This window comes from Chelmon rostratus, chromosome 15, assembly GCF_017976325.1.
Source record: "Chelmon rostratus isolate fCheRos1 chromosome 15, fCheRos1.pri, whole genome shotgun sequence".
Lineage (NCBI taxonomy): Eukaryota > Metazoa > Chordata > Actinopteri > Chaetodontiformes > Chaetodontidae > Chelmon > Chelmon rostratus.
The window spans coordinates 7,054,229-7,080,628 of NC_055672.1; the positions used below are offsets into that span (position 1 = coordinate 7,054,229).

The 26,400-nt window shown below is 44.8% G+C and overlaps 1 protein-coding gene across 1 annotated transcript; it reads left to right on the forward strand.

The window, feature by feature from the left end:
- grm1b (glutamate receptor, metabotropic 1b) lies at positions 1 to 26,387 on the forward strand. The gene is made up of 11 exons (XM_041954001.1): positions 1 to 21; positions 1,517 to 2,348; positions 9,946 to 10,195; positions 15,089 to 15,324; positions 15,586 to 15,600; positions 16,186 to 16,197; positions 18,765 to 19,011; positions 21,028 to 21,196; positions 21,943 to 22,069; positions 23,585 to 24,512; positions 25,544 to 26,387. Exons 1-11 carry the CDS (start codon positions 1 to 3, stop codon positions 26,385 to 26,387), a joined length of 3,681 nt encoding a protein of 1,226 aa, XP_041809935.1.
- Positions 26,388 to 26,400: the final 13 nt, after the last annotated feature.

Here is a 26,400-nt window from a genome sequence, read left to right on the forward strand (position 1 = left end):
ATGGCGCAGGTGAAGTACCAGGTATCAACCACACGATGGCAGCAGAGCGAGGTCTTTTCACGGTTGCAGCGGCGAATTGCAGGTGCATCACATCTGTCACAGACAGACACGACGCAGCAGGACTTCACGTGAAGTTTGACCAGTCCCTTCACAGTTTTCATCAGGAGAATAAACACCCACCCTCCACTTCACCTAGATTTGATAGTGTTATCTTGGCTTTTCAGAATATCATATCACCTGAAATACATACATATTTCTCCATGTGTGCTTGAACAGCCCCTCGAAAAATGACATTAATCGATTTAAAATTGTCTGCAATACCCTCCCCACCCCCCTGACGTGCAAGAATTGTGGCTTCAAATCAGGGGCACTGCAGTGAGTGTGACCCGTTTACAAGATGCAGTGAGGAAGAGGAGAAGAAGGGGGCACCTCATGATCAGTGCAGAGAGAGAGCGGGAGACAGAGAGAGAGAGAGAGAGAGAGAGTCAGCTGCTCAGTGTTTTCACGGCAGAGGAGCTGGGGTCCAGTCTGGCTGCTTCAGAAGACACACAGACCCGCTATGTCCCGAATTGCCTGGTGCAGGTAGGTGAAGTGATGCCAGTTATCAGACGCGGTGCTTTGCGGGCGCAGACTCCCAAACGCGCTCGAATATTCATTCTGCTCCAGTAATTAAGCTTCACCCTTTAATTGGGATGCATGTGCATGTAGGTGACGATGCTGGAAATGTTGTCCTGCGAATGACACCGGCTGTAGAGCTGCGACTGAGCAGCTCGAGTCAGCTGTCAGACGGTTTAGGGAAAAAAGGAGGATTCAAATAGATCCCAGGCTCTTTACGTGATGCTTTCAGGGGTAAAAGTTGAAGGAAGAGTCGCAGGTTGAATTAAATGAGCTTGAAATCAGCTGAGAGACCCTCAACTAAAACAGAGGCAGCTGTCCGTAGTGCTGAAGCTCAAAAGATTTATTATAACCTCTCAGAGGAAGCATTTAGTCTCTTTAAAGCTGGTCTAACATGATCACTGCTGACAGGAGTCGTTTTAGGGTCCGCCTGTACACTTAAAAGCAACAGGACTCCAATAACAGTCAAAAATGTCTGTTTTCACTCTCCTTTGCATGATTTGTGACAGAAGATGAGGGAGGTTTTATGTTTTCCAGCATTTTCAGATTTATGCTGTTATACTGGGTGAGTCAAATGAGTGATAGATGCAGGGCAACGACTTATGATTATTTTCTCCTTTGTTCGATTAATCGTTTTGGCAGTAAAATATCAGAGGATGGTGAAAAAAAATGCCCATCATGTTTTCCTTGTTTTGTCCAACCAGGAATCCAAATTATTAAGATCATAAAGAGACTAAGAAAAAAGAAAGAATCAAATCTTTAACGAGCAGTAACAAGAGTTTGATGTTTAATCTTAAATAATGAATGAAACGGATCACCTAATTGATTAATTGATCAACTGTTGCAGCTGTGTATGTATGTGTGGAAAAACAGGAATTGATGCTCCATATTTCTCATACAGGGTGACAACACTGAAGGAGAGGCAGCTGAGTTAATTCCCGGTTTCATCCAAAAGCGGGTTGATGGACCTCCATTATGGCCATGCGGACATGATTCTACACTCAACACCTGTGGCACAGAGTCGAATATGATTTACCTGAATGCAGTGAGCATTTTGTACCTGCCTGTTTTGCTGTTTGAGGCATTCGTGTTGTCTAAAGGCAAGTATGAGAGGTCAGTGGTGCCGAGTTCTGCCTCTCGTCTGGTGGCCCGGATGGACGGGGATGTTATAATCGGCGCCCTCTTCTCTGTCCACCACCAACCATCAGCTGAGAAGGTGGCGGAGAGGAAGTGCGGGGAGGTCCGTGAGCAGTACGGCATCCAAAGAGTGGAGGCCATGTTCCACGTGCTGGATCGGATTAACTCGGACCCGAACCTGTTGCCCAACATCACCCTGGGCTGCGAGATCAGGGACTCCTGCTGGCATTCCTCGGTGGCTCTGGAGCAGAGCATCGAGTTCATACGGGACTCTCTCATCTCCATCCGGGACGACAGCGAAGGCTCCAGGTGGTGCATCGAGGGGGCGCCCTCCAGTCAGCCGCCACCAACCAAGAAGCCCATCGCAGGGGTCATCGGGCCCGGCTCGAGCTCAGTTGCGATCCAGGTTCAAAACCTCCTGCAGCTGTTCAACATCCCGCAGATCGCCTATTCTGCGACAAGCATTGACCTCAGCGACAAGACGTTATTCAAGTACTTCCTCAGGGTGGTGCCGTCAGACACCCTTCAGGCTAGAGCCCTGTTGGACATCGTCAAACGCTACAACTGGACCTATGTGTCTGCAGTGCACACAGAGGGTAAGACGTATTTCTCAAAAAGGGCTCCTTCAGTGATTTATTGCGCTCATATAAAGCTGGCAGACTTCACAAGGCCCTTGATTAAGCCCTGGATCCTACATCTCCCATGATGCAACTCAACAGCCTCTTTTAGTAGAGCCTCCCTGCAACGCAGCTCTCTGTAATAAATTTTAAGAATCCATCCTAAGCCAAGAATCCGGCTCGACGGGCCACACATTTTATTGAAGGCTTTAGCTGGATTAGGTAGGTTTCACCAATATGGGATCAGGACACAGAAGCTGGCTTTGGGTGGAGCCATCAGACATAGGCACAATTACCCATTTGTATATGTATAACACACACTACTGATGTTATTAACTCTCAGTGGTGAGCAGTGGGTGGAATTATACACTGAAGGAATATGTCATCAAGCAATTTCCATGTAACTTAATTAACTCAACAACGCTCTCTAGCCATAGCTGATATTAGCATGGGTATATTCACCAAGTAACTAAACACAACACAACTTTCTCCTTGACATGAAAGAGGGTCTGCTGCATGGCTACCAGGACTGGGGTTGCTATGGTGATTAATTGGCTTGCTAATTAGCATAGTGCCAGATCTTTTTTTTTTAACAACCCCTGAAGATATCATCATCAGCTTTATTTTTCCTAACTTTAAACAAATGTTCTACCAAACTTCACATGTAAAATCAGCAGAACATCCCTTTAATGACTGAGCTGGAGTCCTCCTCATGTTTTTCCTTCTTGTTGAGGCAACAGAAGGAAGTTAAAGACAAGACGACACAAGAAAGAAATCTTGGAAACTCACTGAAGCACAGAGGCGGAGCGTTAAACCTCCTCTTCTAGCTTAGCACTGATTTAATTGATGCTGCGCTCGGTGGCAGTATTGTTGCTGTTTTATCTTGTGAACGCCATATTTAGAGCGCTGTTCCAACAGCAGGTGGCTGCAGACAGTTGTGATCTCCTTTGTGAGCCTCATCTGCACGATATTAGTATTAACAGAAGGCAGTTTCAGAGGAAGAGAGAAGAAAATGTGTCCTGCATGCTCTTTGGTGAGGCCTTGTTTTTTGTGGAGAATGTTGGGCCCCTTTTTATGCGTCAAAGCCCATCAAGACCAGTTGCATCCAGAACACAAAATGACTCTTCTACAGACTTTTTCCTTTCTTTTCTTCCTCAGTATTGCTAGCAGAAGTCTGGATTAGTTGTTCCTGCAGGTATCAGCTGCCATTGCAACCAGAGCTGATAATTAATCGACTCGTTGGACTCGTTGAAAATTTTGATCAATGATTGACTGTTAGAACAACTTTTCAAGCAGCTTCTCAAATGTGAGGATCTACTGCTTTTTGTGACGGCGGGTGCAGAGAGAGACCCAGGAGCGGAAACGGAGAAGGTTAACAAAAGTTTATTTTGCAACAACAGGCAATAACTGAAACAATCGCTGGCAGCGTGAGGTCCAAACAAAACACGAACTCAGAGAGGTCCAGAGAGTGCTGGGCTGTGTGGGCAAGGGAGGCACTGGAACAAAAAGAGAAGAGACAAACAATTAATCAAAAAGGTTCAGCAAGCTATCAAAACGTACTATACCACAGGAGACTGAGACCAACTGATACCACGGTACGTGGAAGTATACTCTGGCGTCGAGGAGTCACTCCGCAGAGGTTAAATAGGCGTCCTAATCTCCTGAAGTGAACTCAGGTGTGCCCAAACACTCCTCGACGCATCGGGGGGGAAGGGAGCCTCAGGAAAACAAAACGTAAAGTTACAGCCCACAAAACAGAACACAGGAAATGGACCTTCAAAATAACAGCACAGACAATACCAACCGCCACAGTACCCCCCCCTCAACGAACGCCTCCAGGCGTTCTACCCGGCTTGTCCGGGTGAGCGGCATAAAAGTCCCGAAGGAGAGAGTCATCCAGAATGAGTCCCCTGGAGACCCAGGAACGCTCCTCTGGACCGTAACCCTCCCAATCCACCAAGAACTGGAAACCACGGCCGCGTGGACGGACATCCAAGATCCGTGACACCGTGTAGGCGGGATGACCATCAATGAGGCGGGGGGGAGGTGGGGCGGCGGCCGGCGGGCTGAGCTCGCTGGAATGCACCGGCTTCAACAGGGAAACATGGAAGGTGGGGTGGACCTTCATAGAGTCTGGTAGCTTGAGCCTGACAGCAGACGGATTAATGATCTTCAACACCTCGAAAGGACCGACAAAACGGGGAGAGAGCTTACGTGACTCGACATCCAACGGAAGATCCCGTGACGACAACCACACCTGCTGACCCGGTCGGTACTCGGGGGCGGAGACGCGGCGAGCGTCGGCCAGCCGTCGGTTCCTCTCCGTGGAGCGGGTGAGAGCAGCTCTGGCAGACTGCCATACCTCCTTAATCCTCCGGAGGTGCTCCTTCACAGAAGGGACGGATACCGCAGTCTCCTGCTCGGGAAACAAGGGAGGTTGATAACCCAAACAGCACTGAAACGGTGACATACCTGTGGCCGAACAGGAGAGGGAGTTGTGGGCATATTCTATCCAAGGCAGGTGTGTACTCCAAGAGACGGGATGATGAGCAGCCACGCAGCGAAGAGCGGACTCCAGATGTTGGTTAGCTCGCTCTGTCTGGCCGTTACTCTGGGGATGGTAACCAGAGGACAGACTCGCCGTGGCCCCCACCGCCTTACAGAACTCCTGCCACACCTGGGAAGCGAACTGTGGACCCCGGTCCGAGACCACGTCGAGGGGAATTCCGTGAAGCTTGAACACATGAGTCACGAGTAGACTAGCAGTCTCGAGGGCAGAAGGCAGTTTAGGCAGGGGAACATAATGCACAGACTTGGAAAAGCGATCAATAATAGTTAAGATGACAGTGTTACCTTCAGATGGAGGAAGACCAGTAACAAAGTCCACGGCGATGTGAGACCATGGGCGGCTAGGGACGGGCAAGGGGTGCAGTAACCCCGCAGGGGGATGATGAGAAGTTTTTCCCCTGGCACAGACAGAGCAAGCGGCAATAAATGCACGGGTGTCGCGGTACATCCTCGGCCACCAGAAGCTCTGACGGAGGAACTGGAGGGTGCGGTGGAAACCAGGGTGACAGGTAAGTCTAGAGGAGTGAGCCCACTGGAGAACTTGCGACCGGACCGAATCCGGGACAAACTTGCGATCGGGGGGACCGGAACCAGGGTCCGGTTGTTGCTTCTGCGCCTGGAGCACGAGGGATTCGATCTCCCATGTAGCCATACCCACGATGCAAGCCGGCGGGAGGATGACATCCTGATGTTCCGAGTCCAGGGGAGGGGCATAGAGACGGGACAGGGCGTCGGGCTTAGTGTTACGGGAGCCGGGGCGATAGGAGAGGGTGAAATTGAACCGGCTCAAAAACAGAGCCCATCTGGCTTGGCGGGGATTAAGCCTCTTCGCGGTGCGTAAGTAGGCGAGGTTTTTATGATCAGTCCAGATCAAAAAGGGAACCGTAGCGCCCTCCAGCCAGTGCCTCCATTCTTGAAGCGCCCAAACCACAGCCAGCAACTCTCTATTCCCGACGTCGTAATTCCGCTCGGCCTGGGATAAGCGGCGGGAAAAGAAAGCACAGGGATGCAGTTTGTGAGTCTGAGGGTCTCTCTGGGAGAGGATGGCACCAGCACCGGAGTCGGAAGCGTCCACCTCGACCACGAACTGACGAGTGGGATCGGGGTGTTTGAGCACCGGGGCAGAGGTAAACAGTGCTTTAAGCTGGGCGAAAGCCTGTTGGGAATCGGGAGACCACTGGAAGGGGATTTTCACAGAAGTAAGTCTAGTGAGGGGAAGAGCTACCTTACTGTAGTCACGGATAAATCTGCGGTAGAAGTTAGCGAAGCCGAGAAACCTCTGCAACTCCTTCCGGGTGGTGGGAACGGGCCAATCCGTGACAGCTTGGATCTTGGCAGGATCGGGTCTTAGCTGACCCTTGGCGATGATATAGCCGAGGAAACCCACTGAGTCAGAGTGAAACTCGCACTTCTCCGCTTTAACAAACAATTTATTCTCAAGAAGTCTCTGAAGCACTAGTCTTACATGCTGTCTATGTTCCTCTAGATCTCGAGAGAAAATCAATATGTCATCTAAATAAACGAAAACAAACCGGTTTAACATGTCTCTGAGGACATCGTTAATGAGAGCCTGGAAGACAGCGGGGGCGTTGGTGAGACCAAAAGGCATGACTAAATATTCGAAATGACCTAACGGTGTGTTGAAAGCTGTCTTCCACTCATCACCCTCCTTTATCCGGACGAGGTGATAAGCGTTACGCAGATCAAGCTTGGAGAAGATGGTGGCGGAGCAGAGTGGTTCGAAGGAGGGGTCGATGAGAGGGAGAGCGTACCTGTTCTTAACGGTGATGTCGTTAAGTCCACGGAAGTCGATGCAGGGGCGAAGGGAGGCGTCCTTCTTCTTAACAAAAAAGAAGCCAGCCCCTAACGGAGAGGATGAGGGGCGGATGAGTCCAGAGGCTAGAGAATCCTGGATGTATGTCTCCATGGCTTCCCTCTCGGGGCGTGACAGGTTATACAGCCGACTAGAAGGGAGAGGAGCACCAGGGAGGAGGTCTATGGAGCAATCGTAGGGGCGATGAGGAGGCAGGGACAGGGCTAACTCTTTACTGAACACAGGGGCTAGGTCATGGTACTCGGGAGGCACGGAGGTAAGGACAGGGGGCGTGGGAGGTGGTGGAGAAACACGGGAAGAAAAGGGGTTGGCCGAACGAAGACAGTGGGCATGACAGAATGGGCTCCAGGTGGAGATACTAGCTGTAGTCCAGTCTATCTGGGGGTTATGTTTAAGCAACCAGGGGAGGCCCAACACCAGGGGAATCTGAGGGGAAGGAATGACGAAGAATTGGATGTCTTCTCTATGATTCCCAGAGATTATGAGCGTGACCGGGACCGTACGTTGAGTGACCTGAGCTATACGTCGGCCGTCTAAGGCGGTTACATTTCTGGGCACCGGGAGGGATTCAAGGGGGAGCTTAAGCTGGGTGGCTAGTTCGGTGTGGATGAAGCTCTCGTCTGCCCCTGAGTCAATCAGAACCCTCATGGGAAGCGACTCACGACCCCAAAGCAGACAGGAGGGCACGGTAATACGGGAGGGAGAGCTGGGATTAGGGGATGTCTGACTCACCAGTGCGCTCTCCGTCACGGGTGAGCCTGCCCTTTTGGCGTCTGAGGGCAGTTAGCGAGAAAATGACCTCCCTGGCCACAGTAGATACAGAGCCGCTGGCTGAAACGTCGCTGCCGCTCGCTGGGGTGGAGACGGGTCCGACCCAACTGCATGGGCTCCGAAGGGTGAGAGGAGGACGTGGAGGGAGCAGCGGAGTGGCCGGAGGATCCGCCACTGGCTGAAGGGGGAGCGAGGGAAGCTGGCTCGGGAACATGAGAGAGGCTAGTCTGGGCTTTCTCTCTCTGTCTTTCTCTCAAGCGGTTATCTATGCGTATGGCGAGGGAGATTAATGACTCTAAGGAATCGGGTTCATCTCTGGAAGCTAATTCGTCCTTTAACTCACTAGAAAGACTCCGTAAGAAAACACCTCGTAGCTCTAACTCCCCCCACCCGCTCTCTGAAGCTGCGATACGGAAGTCAATAGAGTAATCTGCCACTGATCTCGCTCCCTGCGCCAAGGAGAATAGGCGTTTAGCAGTTTCCTGCCCCTGTCGTGAATGATCAAAAATACGACTAAGTTCCCTCGAGAAACTGTCGAAAGACGAGAGAATGGGGGAGTGCTGTTCCCATAACGCTGTAGCCCACTGCGCTGCCCTGCCCCGTAACAAATTAACTGTATAAGCTATCTTAGCTCTATCAGAAGGATAACTAAGGGGTTGTTGATCAAATACTAGTGAACAGCGCAAGATAAACCCCCCAGCATTACCAACTTCACCTGAAAAGGGTTCGGGGGCCGGCACATACGGCTCACGCTGAGAGACAGACAGAGAGGTAGATTGGGCTGCAGCGGTTGCCGGTGGGGGTGGCGCTGGTGTGGGACTTGGGGAGGAAGGAGAGCCACGGGTGTCCGTGCGGCTGAGGTAAGCGGTGAGGTCACGGACTTGGACGCTGAGACCTTGTACTGCCTCCATTACTCCCCGCAACATGTCCTCGTGCTGGCCGAGACGTAGTCCTTGATGGGCGAGCGCCGCTCGAAAGGGGTCCGAATCCGCTGGGTCCATGTTTGGCCAGAGTATTCTGTGACGGCGGGTGCAGAGAGAGACCCAGGAGCGGAAACGGAGAAGGTTAACAAAAGTTTATTTTGCAACAACAGGCAATAACTGAAACAATCGCTGGCAGCGTGAGGTCCAAACAAAACACGAACTCAGAGAGGTCCAGAGAGTGCTGGGCTGTGTGGGCAAGGGAGGCACTGGAACAAAAAGAGAAGAGACAAACAATTAATCAAAAAGGTTCAGCAAGCTATCAAAACGTACTATACCACAGGAGACTGAGACCAACTGATACCACGGTACGTGGAAGTATACTCTGGCGTCGAGGAGTCACTCCGCAGAGGTTAAATAGGCGTCCTAATCTCCTGAAGTGAACTCAGGTGTGCCCAAACACTCCTCGACGCATCGGGGGGGAAGGGAGCCTCAGGAAAACAAAACGTAAAGTTACAGCCCACAAAACAGAACACAGGAAATGGACCTTCAAAATAACAGCACAGACAATACCAACCGCCACACTTTTTCTCTCTTTCATTTTGATAGTGAACTAAAAATCCTTAGATTTTGGACTGCCGGTCAGACAAAGCAAACAATTTGAAGATCTGAGGGAAGTTGTGATGGATATGTGTTGACAGAACAATGAATCAGTTAATCAATGAAATTAACCAGATTAACTGATAATGGAGTTAATCACTAGCTCTAGTTGCAACATGTGTTTGATGATCTGTCCTGGCTGACTTCTCCCACTTATCTCTCATAAGAAAAATCTCACTTTTTGCATTGCTGTTCAACAAATCTATATAAGTACATTTTATAAGCCTATAAAAGCATATACATTATAATAAAGATTATAAGAATTAAGATTCCACCCACAGTGTTAAGATGTGATACGCATGCAGCAGCTGTTTGAATCGCTGAGCGAGTTTGAGACAAGTTTGCGATAAGCTGATAAAAATCCAATCAAAACCTGGCAAGACTTCTTGTTTACTGAGATAAAGATCTGTACGTCATTTTGGCAATAAAACGAATAAGCTCTGCTCATAATGGGAAGTTTCATAAGCAGACATCTTTCAGCCTAAATACTGTAGCTCTTTAGATCAGCTCTTGGGTTTATCATTGAACCTGAAAGTGCTCCCCTCGTACTCAGATCCAGCTGTTGAGGTCACCTTCACCCTCTTTGCTCCAGTTGTGCTGCTCTTGATTCCATAAAAAGAAGCCAGGGGACGTGAAGGGCCACTTACTGTAAACGCTAAAGGAAGGTCCCTGAACGTTTTCAGTAAAAAAGAAAAAACCATTTCAGACATTTAAACAATCAGATCGGCTGCACACAGAGCGAAGCTGTGATTCAGAGCCCAGCGAGTCTCTTGTTTCCTCCCGTGAATGAAACTCGGCCGACAGCTCCTCTTGTCTTCCTCAGGTAACTACGGGGAGAGTGGGATGGAAGTGTTCAAAGAGCTCGCCTCGCAGGACGGCCTGTGCGTCGCCCACTCTGACAAGATCTACAGCAACGCCGGGGAGAAGCACTTTGACAGGCTGCTGAGGAAGCTGCGCGAGCGTCTGCCCAAAGCTCGAGTTGTTGTCTGCTTCTGTGAAGGCATGACGGTCCGAGGGCTGCTGATGGCCATGAGGCGGCTCGGAGTAGCCGGAGAGTTCCTCCTAATTGGCAGGTTTGTTAGAGTTTGTTTTCCCAGAGGAGCTTGTTTTCCCAGAGTTTTTGTTGTTGTTGTTTGGCACAAAAAACACACAAGTTTTCAAAGAAGGATGGAAAGAATTCATGGATTTCTCCACACTGTAATGACCCAGCCAGCTAAAAGTTAAAGCAAGAAACAAAGAAAAGTATATAGATTTCCACTTTTTCAGCGGTTTTTGTCACATTAATTTATGATGTTTGCGTTAATAATGGAGTGAAATGTAGTTTATACTCAACATCTCAATCTAAAAAAATCTTTGATTTCCATTAAGTAGCTCTTCCAAAGCTTTCAATCACATCACGAATCTTCCTCAGCAGACAGATGTTGCCCAGATGTTGTGGAATTGTAATTTCCATTTTTCTGAGCACTTTAAGGACTTCTCGGACTTGTTGGCGTGTAGCTGAGATTAAAAGTTCATTCCTTCAATTTACCACTAACATTCAACATAAACATAATACAGCTTTGTTTTTTGGTCCATTTAGTCGCTGTTCTGGAGCTTTATACACCATATTATCCAGAAAGAGGAGCAAATCTGTGAGGGAAATGCAGATGGTAAACTACACTCAGGATGATTTAGTTCAATAAAACAGAAAAATGAATTATCAGGTCTGTTAGTTAGAAACTGAGAGTTTGTCACATAAATTGATGATAATGAAGATTTGTGAAGGAAGTTGATCAAATAAACTCAACACAAGCTCCATTTAGTTGCTGCATTGAAGCTTTTAATTATACCACATGAGCTTCCTCAGCAGGCGGAGCTGTGATTTCCATTTTTCTGAGCACTCAAGTGACTTTTCCTCCATAATGGCTTTAAGGTTTAGACTCAAAGTTCAGCTCTGACCGTGGAAACAAAAGTTGAGCAGCTGCTCTGGAGCTTTCCATCGTATTCTGTAAAAGTATAATAACACTGAGGTAAGATAATTTATTTATGTAGCTTATTTCATCTAAAGCAGCAGTTTAAAGTACTGTCAGGATAGAATATAAATTATAATAATGACACTAATAATAATATTTAAATATATTAAAAATTGAATAATATGATCAATAAATAATCCGTTTTCCAGAAAAATTCTGCTACATTGTTACGTACATTGTTATAATATTCAGCTACACTCCGGATGGATGGTACACACAAAGTTCATATGGAACCGAAATCTTCTTTTCTCCTTCTGGGACTCGAGTTCCTCTGAAAGCAGAAGACGCTTTGAGTCAAGCCCAGTAATGAATAATGCATCCACGCAGCGAGCTCTCCTTCTCCCTGTCAGATCACAGGCAGGATGGGCTAATATGGGACAGCACCTCCAGCATAAGCTGGGGAATGTGGAGTAGTGAACATCAAAGCCCTCATCAGCACTTATACCAGACATTCCCTCTTTGTGGAGTCTCAGCTCACCTCAAGTCCTGTTAGGAGCGGCTGCAGTTGCAGCGAGGCTGCGATTAAAGCTCGCTATGGTTAATTTACTGAGAGCGGTTCATTAATGCGCCGCCGCTTTATTCGTAAAGGCTGATGAGAAGGAGTCGAAACCCTTCCTCTCAACCCAAATGATGAAATGCATGAAAAATAGGGGATTTTTAAAGCCTAAACTTGCGATCACCCCCTCCACTTGAATTTGCACTGCTGCTAAAGTCTCCACAGAGAGATAAGGAGGGTGTGTGTGTGTATGTGTGTGTGTGTGTGTGTGTGTGTTTTCTGGGTCAAGGAGACTACTGAAAAAGGAAAATGTTTTTAGAGCAATGCAGTAAGCGAACACATGCAGGCAATGTGCAATGGGCCAGTCGTGAATGCCCGAGGTGCTGCTCATCGGCCATCCGTCTTCCGCTGCGTGGAGGATGAAAGAGACGGCCGTTCTCACCCCACAGATCCCACACATCTCAACAACAGATCAACCCATTTCATCAAGTGAGGCTCCCCTCGCTTTGGGTTAAAAGAAAATATCCCTCGGTTGCTCCTTGACAAACATTTGACTCCTTATCTGTTAGCCTTTAAAAACGATTTCCCCCGAAAAACAGATTTACATAAATACTCTCTGCTCGTACTTTCAATAACGCCTCTCATCAGTGCGTCCTTCTCCTAAATCATGTGATTCATGACCGTGTGATGTTCGATCTGTGTTATAAATCTGTACAGTATGTGCGTGTGTTGACGTCAGAGCTGTAGGTTTTTGGCACTCGGGGTGTTGGACTGGGGGGAGTGTGACGCTGAGAAACAGATGGCCAGGTACTGTTGATACTGTCACACTGGACAGTCATTGTCAGCCTATTCTTGAAGTGCCAGCCAAGCCGAACGTGCTACTGGCTTCGTTTTTCGACAAATGTGGGCTTTTTGAAGGCTGGTATATTTTTGTCCTGTGGATGAACTGCATTTTGGACAATATTCAGTATTCAAAGATTCACTGTTTTGCCCTCTAGTTTATATATGTCTGAAAAAAGCATCTATTGTTTTAGCATCTTAACACAGTATTATCAAGGATTCGAGCAAGTTACTGTGGTGACATTCGTGCGATCAGATCATAGCTCAGGTCAAGCAAGTCACAAGTAAACTCGTGTGAATTAAAACAGCAGAGAAAGGGCTGCAATGGCATATCATGAGAATACTAACATTATACCTGGAAGCATGTATGCAAGAGCACGTAGCTGTCTCGGCTGGTAACGTGCCTGCAGAGTTTAACTGCTTATGAGGACCCGAATCAGTCCCCTGATTGTCTTTTACATTAATCCCTTCTCATGGAGATGCATAGTCGATTCAAACCAAGTCTAATGTAAGTGCTCCATGGAACGCCACAGGAGGTCCTTTCTTCCGGTGGCCGTTCAATTATATAACACCTCCCCTGTCTGCTGAAGTAGAACTCTTTTATTGCCATTATCAGCATTATTTTTCCTATATTGTGCATTTTTTATCTTTACTTTCTTGCTGGTCTGCAGCATCAGTAGGTTGCCAGGTTTGCGCACATGTCACAAGAAGTCATGAAAAGTCAAACTCAAGTCGAGTCTTTTAATGGTGTTAGTCAAGCAGGTCTGAAGTCCTAAGATTTGGACCTGGAGTCTGACTCAAGTCATGTGACTCGAGTCCATCCACCTCTGCTAACACCTCTGCTAGCATGCAAATGTAATGTGAACATGCTATTGTGCACACTCTGGCAATGCTAACATGCTGACATTTCATGTGGCATTGGCTCATGCTACCTTGTCCCCGTACGAGCAATAAATATCACAAGTAATGTTCACCATCTTAGTTTATGAGACGTTTCAAGCTCATAGTGGCGCTAAATGAAAAGTCAAGGGGTAACCAAAGGTGTCATCATCATCTGGGGACCAATAATGTCAATAGACCAACAGAGTTTAGTAGAAATTCATCTGGTAGCTGTCACAAACAGATTCAATATGTTGCAAAGTAAATTTCAATTAAAAAACTCTAATGCCTGAATAATTAAGTTTTAATTATTCAGGCATTAGTGAACTGTAAATCAGTAAAAATGCATATTAGTTAAACCTGACTGCTGAAGTCATTATGGGTTTTTTTGTTCATAAGCTCTAGTTGTCATAGCTTATGAGAATATTGCCGCTCTGCACATGAAGATCTGAGTTTTGTGGCTAAAAGAAAAAATCTTTGAACATTCAATGTGTTGCTGCATCCTTGGAACGGTGCTATTTAAGGCCTCTCCATGCTCTACTCCTTTATTTCTCACCCATGCAGTATCACATATATGCATCACGGATTTGCTGCTTCATGCTTCTTTAAAAATACTCAAGCAGCATTTGCGACTCAAATGAGGGGAGTTTTTTTTTTTAGTGAGTATGATTCAAATCTGAAGTGTCAAACAAAAGCATCTGTCTCATCTGCCCAATCTTTTGTGCAGGAGGATTCGGTGCAGAATAGACGTTCAAATAGCAGAGGATGCAAACTATAAATACGAGCTCTGACCAGCGGAGATACAAAAGAGTCTGAGACTGTGTGGAGGGGGGTTGGCTTGTTTCTCTCCAGGGCAGATTGTACTGTTACAGTACTAATCTGTGAATTCTCACCGGACTTGTGATTGTGCTGTGGAGACTCTTTTTTTTTTTTTCCTTCGGCAAGTACAGTGAGCACTCCACGCCCCTCAGCAGGAAGGCTGAAAGGGAAACAACGTCAGGGCAACAAGAGGCAGAAGGTTTCTGCAGGATTCAGTCTGAGGTCATGCAGCTTCAGACACGGCAGACTTTTGCAGCGTAAAGCAACAGTTTTCCTTTTGCCAGGTGCTGTTTGTTACCTGTCATACACATTTGACTCCAAATCTGAGTAAAAATCTTGTATTTAAAAATCCTGACAACTATGCAGTTCTATACTACTTTCTCTGCTTGTTCCTCTCATGTCTCAACATTACATTTCAGTCACAGAGCTGAACGAATGTTTTTCTGAGAAATAAATACCCGCCGACCTGCGAAAACCCAGAAGGTTTTTCCAGACTCTTCTAAGCATCTAAGCTAAGATGAGAAGATATTTTGTCGCCTGCTTGATAAAATGAAAATACGAAATAACAGAAAGGTACATCAAAAAATTAGGGCTAGAAATAAAACATTTTGGTTCACGTCAAATAAACTGAGCAAGGACATGTGTCACATCCAGCTATATTACCTACATACATACATAAAACAATGTACAATAACCTGTGTTACACCTTAGACATATCACCTCTGGCGACTATTTTTGTTTGAATGAGGAAATTAGAGTCACTTCTTGCTGCAGTTTGTTCATCAGTTAGAAAAGTCTTCCTTCACAAAAGAGGTAAGCATCGTAAATGACCTCCAGAGAAAAACACATGCATAGAGTTAGTGCACGAGAGGCAAAAAGTGGTGCTGGTTCTAGATTTTGCAGTGTGCTCCTCTCTGCAGCGACGGCTGGGCAGATCGAGTCGAGGTGGTGGAGGGATACGAACAGGAGGCTGTGGGTGGCATCACTGTGAAGCTGCAGTCCGAAGAGGTCTCCTCCTTTGATGACTACTTCCTGAAGCTCCGGCTCAGCACCAACACCCGCAACCCGTGGTTCCCCGAGTTCTGGCAGTACCGGTTCCAGTGCCGCCTTCCCGGACACCCGCAAGAGAACCTGAATTATGCACGAAACTGCTCAGGTAGCTAAACGATTCGTCAGGCAATTATGATGTTTCCTGCAGCTTTTCTGGTTCACGTTTTTTTCCGCCAGTGTGCACATCAGCCTGTCTTTACTAACTGTTCTGATGTGTGCAATGCCCAGAGGACGATGCCAAAAGGCCCCATAAACTGGAACACATCCTTTAATTATGAATTAGACTGCCAGAGGGTTGAATTCTCTCTGAGTCAATCCAATAACGTTTGTTTCATATTGTTCATTCCTGTGACCCGTGGCTTTACAGAGGATGATGATCTAGGTAAATTGAATCCTTTTCTTTTACAAAGGAACAAAGTAAATGCATTAGCTTAAGTTCTTGGTTTCTCGAAACACTGCTCAACAAGCATGATTTTACATCCTGCTCATACATTTTCCTTTGAAAGATATGTTTTCAGAATATATATTTACGTTTTCAATCTTAATTTCTTCCAGCATTTCTAAAAAAACCTTGAAAAAAAACTATTTCAGATGAATCGCATTGATGAACGTAAATATAAAATAATGCATGCAGCACAAAACAAAACCATTTTTATACCTTTCAGTTGACAGCCGCCCTCGAGGTTCTTCAAGTTGAATTTGTTTTTTTTTCAGTGCGCCTCACTTCCTGCTGTTGTTTTAATCTTTTTTCCTTTGCAGCGTTTGCACATTATTTACAATAGAATAGAGCCTCTCTTCTTTATAATGCCCATACCTCAAGCTTCTATTCATCCCTACAAAGCATTTTAATAGCAGTTATGAGAATATTTATTTCTGCCTCATAAGTAAAGATATTGTTTGCTCTCCTGTCACTTCTATTGTTTTTAGTCTATAATTTATATTTTCATGTATTTTTTTTTTGGTGTAGAACTCCAAGACGGTGAGTGAATCCCTCTGAATGGAACCTAACGCTCCTCACTTTGGGAATATACATAGAGGTTGACTGATATTAAGGTTTTATCACATGATGTGATCTTTAATAAATTTTTCTCTCCACTCGCACTATTAATCTCAGTTAACCTCTAATATATCAAGCTATTGGGGTGTTTTTTTTTTATTTGTTTTGTCTTTCACTGCAGTGAGAGCCCAACAATTGATTCTGATCTGCTCTCACACCTTTTGTGGCCTTAACACAGTCGTATAAAACAGCCCAATAACATCTGAGTGAGATGGTAACTGGCTGATCCGGCTTAACTTGCATGTAGCCACAGAAATTAGTAAAGCCGTATTGCAGCAGATAACACGTATATGTCAGAAGCATTGCACTGCAGTTTTATTCGTATTTGGACAGAGGAGGTTCAGTTGTCATGCAGCCGGCCAATCCGGACGTGCAGCAGTAGAGCCTCTGCTTGCATGCTGACATCACGACATCATTTCATCATGACTGAAGCTCACACAGCTCAGCGAGCGTCAAAGCCAAGGAGCTGTTAAACTAGGTCATCACCAGCAGTTCCCACCGGACGCTCACCCAGCTGCTACCCAGCTGAATTTACTGTTTATTTGTTTGTTTGCGCAGGCAGTCAGTTTCCCAGCAGTCCTTTTTAACCGTCTTTAGTTGGTGAGGAGAAACACGCCAGCAATGGATGACTCCCATGAAGCTCAGCAGCCTCGTGCATCAGACAGCTAAAAGCTGTTGTGTGCAGCCGGTGGATCTCGCACACTGTTTAGAGAAAAGAACAAATGCAGCAACTGACGATGTAAATGACAAGTTATGTAACGTGAACACATTCAGAGGGCGAACATCTCTGCCAAACCCGCACACGCCTTTAAACAAGCTGTTTGAATATGAAATAGACAATCATTACAAGAGAATAAAACTTCATTGTGCAAATGGGTGGAAAATTGTCTTTGGTCCATCTGGCAGTTTGTTAAAACATTAAAACATATACACACCCACCACATAACAGCAACACTGACAGTATGAACGCTATGTTATTACTTCAAAATTTAATTCTAATGATAAAAATGCAAGAAAAATACCAAAAGAAAAAAAAGATTAGATTCATCTGCCCATTGATTTTTTCTTACCTCATCAGATAAAAGTAAATAATGAGTAAAATCTAAAATTTCATGCGAAACTAAGAAATCTTTACAAAGAGACACAACGGTTTTTTATTATTAGAAGTGATTATCTTCTAATAACTTCTAGAAGAACAAACAAAGAGCAATTCAACCTAGTTCATTTCCATTACTTTTTAAATAATTATTAATAACATACATCAGCTGTGAAGACTGTAGAATCACATATTTTGGCTTACAGTGTAGGAGTCACTGTCATATTGTAGTATTATTGCATCATCAATAAAATGTATTAAACTATTATAGGTATGATTTTCCAGCAGGTGTTACATTATCAGTTGCTACATGGCACCTCTTTTGTGTGAAGCAGAGAATGTGGAGCAGATTCAGGTGACAGATAAGGTGAAGCAGTCGATCACATAATTTTCAGTCCATTAATAATAATAATAGACCATGTTTCACTTGCTTAGATTGCAATCCACAGGCTCTATTTATTTACTAGCACAGAGTGCTGATGTGAAAAATGCTGCTCTAAAATGTTCATTGCATGCGTTTTAAAGCTAATTTGATTATTATGCAACAATTTGACTAGTATTATTCAGTCGAAAGAAAGATTTAGATGCTTGTTGTCTTGCTACCAAGTGCTGATTTTACAAGAGTCGTCTGCGCTCTGGCAAAAGCTGCTTTTCACCGAGGGAAGCTGTAACAAAATGATCGTCTTTGACTCCAGGAGCGGCCAAACCCACGTACCTGCTCCCCTGTTTTCACTCAATGCAGCGAATGCATGGTTTAGCTCTTTGTAACAACACTAAGTCGACATCTTACTTTGACACAAAGCAACTAAAAAAACCCTGCTTCCTCTGCTTCTAGCTTGCATTACACTGAACTGATAGGGTGTGTTTGAACGGCACACACTTTGCATCCACACGTTGGTCATGTCGTTGCTCATTGTTGTGTTCGTCTGAGGAAAAGCAATGCGTGCAGAGGACAACAGATCCAAACACGTGACAACAGCTGGTTCATTTTTCTGCTCGAGGAGACTCGATCTCTCGCTCACAGTACTTCAGACCAACTCTAATTGAATCCTGACTCATGAATGCAGAAATGGATAGTCTCGCCATGGTAACAAGGTTTCTTTGAAGCCATTTTCTGAGGCTTCCAGTTCTTTTAAAGCAGTCTCCCACAGAGGCAAAGAGGCACGGAGCTGCATTCAGAGAATAATCACAAGAACGCATCTGCGAGCACCCTATCACTCCTTTGTAATATGTAACATCATGCTGCACACACCTGTTCAGTACACCTGGGATTTAGAAATGATTTTCACAGCATAACACATAACACGCTACTGCTTGCAGCGATGAAGCTCCTCCCGTAAGGCTTTTCACCGTCCTGGACATGAGACCTCACCCTTCTCTCATGTGTGGGCAGGTTATGAAAGTCTGGAGGACAACTACGTCCAAGACAGCAAGATGGGCTTCGTCATCAACGCCATCTATGCCATGGCCCACGGGCTGCACGACATGCACACTCACCTCTGCCCTGGCCACGTGGGGCTCTGTGACAACATGAAGCCTATCGATGGCAGCCATTTGCTGGACTTCCTTCTCAAGACGACCTTCACGGGTGTTTCCGGAGAGGACATATGGTTTGACGAGAACGGCGACTCACCTGGGAGGTAAAACAGGCTTCCTTTACGTTCTTCTAGGAATACAGTGTAGTTATTCTTCAGATTCTTCAGTTTGGCAGAGATGTTTTATTCTAAATCCTGTAATTAAAGCAGGATTGATGACCTGCAACCAGTGGTGGAAGAAGCATTCAAATACTTTACTTAAGTAAAAGTACCAATACTTGCTTACTGACAATACTGCTATTTTTGTGTGTTATAATTTTTTTTTTACCATGCAATAGTACAAAAACACTTCATTTTATTATTTATATTATTCAGGTGCTATTCACAAAATATTTGCATTGTGAAACTGAACCTGCCTTCTCACAAGGCAATATTATTTTTATATTGTTTTTGCATATAATGTACATATATAAAGTTGATTTTATTTAATTTTATCCTTTTTACTGTCTATTCATTCTTTTTCTACATCTTCTTCTTATTCTTGCTGTCTGTAACAACAAATTTTCCCCAATAAAGTTTTATCTTACCTTATCTTATCTTATCTTATAACAATGTAAAAATAGTCAGTTATAAGTAAAAATCACGTATTCTTATTCCTACTGAAGTAAAAGTACAGAAGTATTAGTTGTAAAATACACTTAACGTATCAAAAGTAAAAGTACTCTGAGTGATATATTACTAAATGTGCTATATGTTTGCACTTAAGTACATTACTTGAGTAAATGTACTTTTTGCTTCCCACCACTGCCTCCAACCTTTATCAACTGAGTGAAACTCATAATGAAAACAAATCAAATTCAGTTTTGTTTTGTGAGGCTGTAGAGTTCATATCATACATTTCAATTAGGATTTTTTATGCTTTAGTCAAACTGCATGTGAGAACCCATGGCGTCTTGTTTTTGCCAGACTCTAGTGATTTTTAATGACCGAATGTACAGTACAGGTGTACGCTGTGACGTCACTGTGTGCTTACAGGTACAACACACACTGCAGACCCGGCTGTGCTGCTGCGTGTGGTCACAGTTGAAACAGACTTGAAAGGCTTGAAGTGAAACACAACTGTTCAGACTAGTGTTAAAAAAAAGGGGAAAATCGTTCCAAAAGTGATTACAGTGTATTGTGTGGTATATTGTTTGTTTGTTTGTTTTTTATTACTTGGCTGATCTGAGGCATCATGAGCATCATTTTATGGTTTTTAAAATGTATGTATTATTTAGTAAAATTATTGTTGCATTGATTTACTGAATTCTTGTTGCAGGAAACAGATTAATTTCTTGGTGAAGTGGAACTCTAAAGCTGAGATTTGCCTGTGCAATTTTTGGAGAAAATTAAAAAACATGATCTTTATTTTCCATTGCATTCATTTTGCAGAAGCTTTTGTCCGAAATGGCTGATAATAAATGAGCCAAATTTTAATATACAGCATCTCACATTTATTATGCATCAACCCAAATAATCTTTAAAGGGCAGCATGATGTTGAATTTGCATTTCACACTCTGAAACTCAGTCAGTATGTATATGATGCGATGGGAGGGTGTTGTTGATGATGAGGTTATTATAGAGAACAGTTTGGACTACATCTAAAAACACGTTCACACTATGAATGTCTGATTTTTATTTTTTAAATCACTTCAAAGGTTGCTTTGACTCGTCATATCGAATAAAGTCCATACTGTACTGAGAAAAGCAATTTTTTGGCCATGATACACCATTAATAATCCTGCTAAAATGACAGGACTTCTTTTGAATTGGAAATTGGATGGAGCAATTGTTACACTGTCAGGTGGGGGTGGGTGTCTTGACATTCCAGTGTGAAGTTTTTATTGCAAACCAGAGAAGAAGAGAGATGAAGGCCAGACACATAAACAGTTGGCAAAAAAATCCCACAGTCACTGCTACTGATGGAGAAGCTGACAGGCCGCCAGCTGCTAAAATGTGCCGTTTCTGTGCCAAGTGGCAGTAAAACTCTCTATTATTTCCCCTTAAGAATGGCCTCAGCATTGGTGAAACCTTGAAGATTCACGTCCTCCTCTAAATCACGGCTATCTGTCTGCTCTCAGGTACGAGATTATGAACTTCCAGCATGTGGAGCCTGGTGTTTATGACTACATCAACATTGGCTCCTGGCACGAGGGCATCCTCAGCCTGGATGAGGAAATGATTCAGATGAACCGCAGTGACATGGTCCGCTCTGTCTGCAGTGAGCCCTGCTCCAAAGGAGAGATCAAGGTAGGGGACACGTCCTTTAGGTAATATCATCCTGCTGAGGACACATTGTGACTACGTACCTCTGAACCACCACCATCTTTGTAGTTCAGTCTTTGCATTGGATTCACTGTTCTTTAAATATCAGGACTCCGACGCTCTTCCTTCACCCTGCAGACAATAAACAGCTTGGTTTAATTCTAGTATATGTAGTAATGGCCTTATTAATATATAATAATATATTTACTCATCTAATGCTTTAGAGATCAGTTGTAAGCCATTTATAAGAACATTTTGGGTCACCAGGTGTTTAAAAAACACACAAAGTGATATTTACTTTTTCTTTTTGGTAATGATTAAGTTATAAATGTTAGAAATCCATTAAAATAACTGGCCATCCATTTTGCACGGTCCACCAGGCTGTAAACCCTTAAACAATCTTCTCTTTATAAGTCATAAAGTGACACCTGTGTACGTATTAAAACAGCTGTTATTGACCACATTGCTTCTACATTACTTTTTCTTTTTTCTCTTCGGTATAAGAAACCGCTTTAAAAAGTAGTTTCTGTACAATCAGAAGATGCCTTTTAGTGAGGCCAAATGTGATGCCAGACATGTTTTCCACAACTTGCTGACCTTTTTAACTTCATTTGGAAATGTTTGAAGATGTACAGACTGCGGGACTCCAGTTGCATGGAAACAAACCCAGGGTAGAGATCGGTACTTGCAGGAAAGTATTTTTACATTTCTCGACATGTTTTGTCGCCCAGGTGATCAGGAAGGGAGAAGTGAGCTGCTGCTGGATCTGCACCGCCTGCAAGGACAACGAGTACGTCCAGGACGAGTTCACATGTAAAGCCTGTGAGCTGGGCTGGTGGCCTGATGAAGAACTGCAAGGTAGGCTTACTTATTTACTCTTTTCCTTTGTTGACACATGTCCCTTCTTCCCTGATAGTTAGATGAGAAGATTGATACCACCTGTGTACCTCTCTGTTGGATATAAAGCTGCAGCAAACAGCCAGTTAGCTTAGCTTAGCATAAAGAATGGAAATAGTTGAAAACAACCAGCCTGGCTTGGTCCAAAGCTAACAAAATCCACCTACCTATTTCCTGCAAAACTAGCCCATACAAGTGAAATACCAAGTTTACATCGAGTCCATCAAGTCTCTGGTCCCGGCCAAGACAGACAGAGCCAGGCTAGCTGTTTGGCTCTTCCCATTTTTATAAGCTAAGCTAAGCTAATTGGCTGCTGGCTGTGGCTGCAGACATAGGAGTGGTTTCAATCCTCTCATCTAATGCTCAGCAAGAAAATTAATTCACTTATTTCCCAAAAATGTGTTACTGTTGCTTTAAATCGCCAAAAATGTAACTAATCTGCCAAATTAATCCAAGACAACAAACCTCACCTGATTAGACCAGAAGATTTTGTTATTGTGCAGTTTTTACATTCAGATTTGGATGAATTTAGGTTACTTTAGTGGCCACAGGCTGAGTTCCTGTTGCATGATGGTGCTTCAAGAGACAAGAGGCAATTCTTTTGTCTTGTAAGAGGCTCTGTAGAAAGTTAAGTTCCTACAAGCTTTTGCTCTCCTCCTCCACCCACAAGTCCTCTGTACAGTTTGTCCTGCTAAGATTTCTGCAGCGCTACTTCGTAGACCTGTTCTGTCCTATTTTCATTGCTTTCCCATGACACCTGAGAGCCATTCATCATCTCCACCGTTTTATCCGACAGCAGCCCTACTTCACTTACCGCACTTCTGGCCCACTTTCAAAGGGCCTTCTGTGCTGTTCAAAGACAAGACACTTTCTTAATAGGATCATCCTACCTCCATGCTGTTTCCTTTTCTTTCTTTTTTTTTTATAACACAAGACCTTTAGGCACATGCAGACACCAGAAAATGTGGAGTGTGGAGTGATTGTTCCTGTGCAGTTTTTTAACCCTAACCCTCCTTCTGTTATACAATGAATACATAAAATACCATAAATTAGATATTCAAAGTGCTTCTCAACATGAAGAAGAAAGGAGATCTTATTTGGACCCATGAAAAACGCAGTGATTTGCTTTGTCCGGGTGCATTGGCCCCCTCCTCGGCTGGCTGCAGCCCAGCCCGGCCATGGCTGAGTAGAAAGGGGTTTATTTATAGTTGAGCTAAAAACCTACTTTGAGACTTACTGTATTTTCTCCGGCTAAAATGTATTTGATTAATTTTGAATGTGTCCATACAGTGAAGCCTTCAAAATCTGAAACTTTTCATTTCATTCTTTGCAAAATTTGGTTTTATTTGGGCTGTTTTTCTCTTGATAGTCAGAAATATAACCGGCAAACTGATGCAGAGATGTTAAAACTTTCATGAGTTGCTTTTAGTATTTTGTGGCTGTGTGTTTATATTGTCATGTTTTTATCCTTTTCAGGCTGCGAGCCAATCCCCCTGCGATACCTGGAGTGGAGCAATCCCGAGTCCATTATCCAGGTGGTCTTCTCCTGCCTGGGCATCCTGGTCACGTCATTTGTTGCCTTCGTCTTTGTCTTATATCGTGACACGCCTGTGGTCAAGTCCTCCAGCCGGGAGCTCTGCTACATCATCCTCGCAGGGATCTTCCTGGGCTATCTGTGTCCGTTCACCCTCATTGCCCGGCCCACCGTGGCCTCCTGCTACCTTCAGAGGCTCCTTGTCGGACTCTCGGCCGCCATGTGCTACTCTGCCCTGGTAACAAAAACCAACCGTATTGCTCGTATTCTGGCAGGCAGCAAGAAGAAGATTTGCACCAGGAAACCGAGGTTCATGAGTGCTTGGGCTCAAGTGGTCATTGCCTTCATCCTCATCAGTGTTCAGCTCACCTTGGAGGTTACCCTCATCATCATGGAGCCCCCTGAACCCATCAAATCCTACCCCAGCATCAGAGAAGTCTTCCTCATCTGCAACACCAGCAACGTGGGCGTCGTGGCCCCTCTGGGCTACAACGGCCTGCTTATCATGAGCTGCACCTATTATGCTTTTAAGACCCGCAACGTTCCCGCAAATTTCAACGAAGCCAAATACATCGCCTTCACCATGTACACCACGTGCATCATCTGGCTGGCGTTTGTGCCGATCTACTTTGGCAGCAACTACAAGATCATCACCACGTCCTTCTCCGTGAGCCTCAGTGTGACTGTAGCCTTGGGCTGCATGTTCACGCCGAAGATGTACATCATCATTGCCAAACCAGAGCGAAACGTGCGCAGCGCTTTCACCACCTCCGACGCTGTGCGCATGCACGTCGGCGATGGAAAAATTGCCTGCCGAAGCAACAGCCTGCTCAACATGTTCAAGAGGAAGAAGAACACTGGAAACGGCAGGTAGGTTCATTAATTGAGTCTGTGAGTCCTGCTCCTGAGGCACCTCAGGGATGCTGGTTTTACTGTAATTCCCTCTCAAAGGGAACCTGATGTCTTACTGTATTCACTTTCATAGGGACACCTGTTGTAAAGTGTGACGGATATAGGTCAGTGCTCAAATCACACAGTCATTTTAACCTTTGAACTGATGGTAAAATTAAAACAAGCATCTCTGTGTGCTAAGGGATGACAAGTGGGATCACAAAGTACAGAATAACCAGGCTTTCTGCAGGCTTCACCAAATCAAATGTAAGACTTTCTGAAACCTTTGTAAAACAACATAGAATTCAATTTAATGCCTGTTTTTCACAGTCATATTGGCGACAATATGAAAGTATGATGGAAAACCAGCAGGGACAATATGGCCTAGAATTACTTATAATTACATGCACTTTTTTTAGCACGTTCCAGGAGTATATAACAATAATTCCCAATGATAAAATTAATTGAAAGGATTTGACCTGAGATAAAATGGATGGCTGGATTAACCAAAGAAATATTATTAATTAATTTAAGTTAATTTAAGCCTTTGCTAAAATCAGCTCTTGTCCATTTTTGGTAGATGAGCTTTTTAGTAGCTGTAACAGATCTGATGACTCTGATGCCACAAAAAAGGACTGGGCAGCGTCCTGTGTGCACGATCCACTGCTGACACAAACCCAGTTTTAGTTTCTAAGTGCATCATGTCTCCCAACAGCCTGCAAACATGCAAAAACATTTCTGAACTAGCATTACTACCAGGCAGGCAAGAGGAACTGAGTTTAAGGCTTTTCAATACCTTCTGAGGCCTGTTTTTATGGAAACTGAATGCAATGGTTTTTAAGATTTTTTAAGACCTGCAGATACCCTGGAGCAGCAAATTCAAAATAATATTTTTTTTCTTTTTTAGAGTCAGTGAAAATAATTCTTTCATACATGAACCAGAGATGCTGTTTTTGTCTCCACTCTTCTGGGTTCCTGTGAAGTAACAGCCGTCTTTATTTTGTTCATAGTTCTAATGGAAAGTCTGTGTCATGGTCTGAACCAGGTGCAAGACATCCTCCAAAAGGGGATCACATGTGGCACAGACTGTCAGTGCATGTGAAGAGACAGGAAGCAGGTTCCAATCAGATGGCTGTCATCAAACCCTTAACTAATACCTACCAAAACAGAGCTCTGGAGTTCTCAGACCTCAGCACTAAGACCTTGTACAATGTAGCTGAGGAGGACGAGAGCGACCCTGTCAGGTACAATCCCCCCGCCACTCCCCCCATGATGGCCCACGGGCAAATTCCTGCCTGTGCGTTGATAAAAGATGTGGACGAGGAGCTCTTTACCCCTGAGCACCTGCAGGCAAATAGCATTATCCCCCAGCACGTCATCATGGACCACCTGCCGGGGGAGATGGTGGTAAATCGTAAATTCAGCAGCGATACCCCTGAGCTCAATGATAGGATTAGCATGCCTGAGGCCGTGAGCGGCGGCATGCCCGTATACCACCAGGCCCACCTCATCCAGCAGGACCCGGTCCTGCCTGTGCACCTCGACCCGTTCGATGAGGAGCCCACCTCCCCTTTAGAGGAGGAGGAGATGGAGAGTGAGCAGTTTGGCCTTCTTCACGGCTACATGTACAACAACGCCCAGATTCATGACGAGGAGGACTTGGTTGAGGTCAAATTAGCCATGGAGGACTCTCTGGCTCTGATGCCTCCATCCCCTTTTCGAGATTGCGCTGGTCCTCCAGCGAGCCCCTTTCCCAATTCGCCAGTGTCTGAGTCAATTTTGTGCAGTCCTCCGAATGTGACATATGCCTCTGTCATCCTCAGAGACTTCAAGCAGAGCTCCTCGACTCTGTGAGGACGCACGCTCA

What these genes read in the sequence shown, in the direction of transcription:
- grm1b (XM_041954001.1), top strand. Translation starts at nt 1, where the DNA reads ATGGCGCAGGTGAAGTACCAG. An exon ending in GAGTTCCTCCTAATTGGCAG is followed by an intron (nt 10,196 to 15,088) that starts GTTTGTTAGAGT and finishes TCCTCTCTGCAG; the next exon opens with CGACGGCTGGGCAGATCGAG. An exon ending in GCCTGATGAAGAACTGCAAG is followed by an intron (nt 22,070 to 23,584) that starts GTAGGCTTACTT and finishes TATCCTTTTCAG; the next exon opens with GCTGCGAGCCAATCCCCCTG.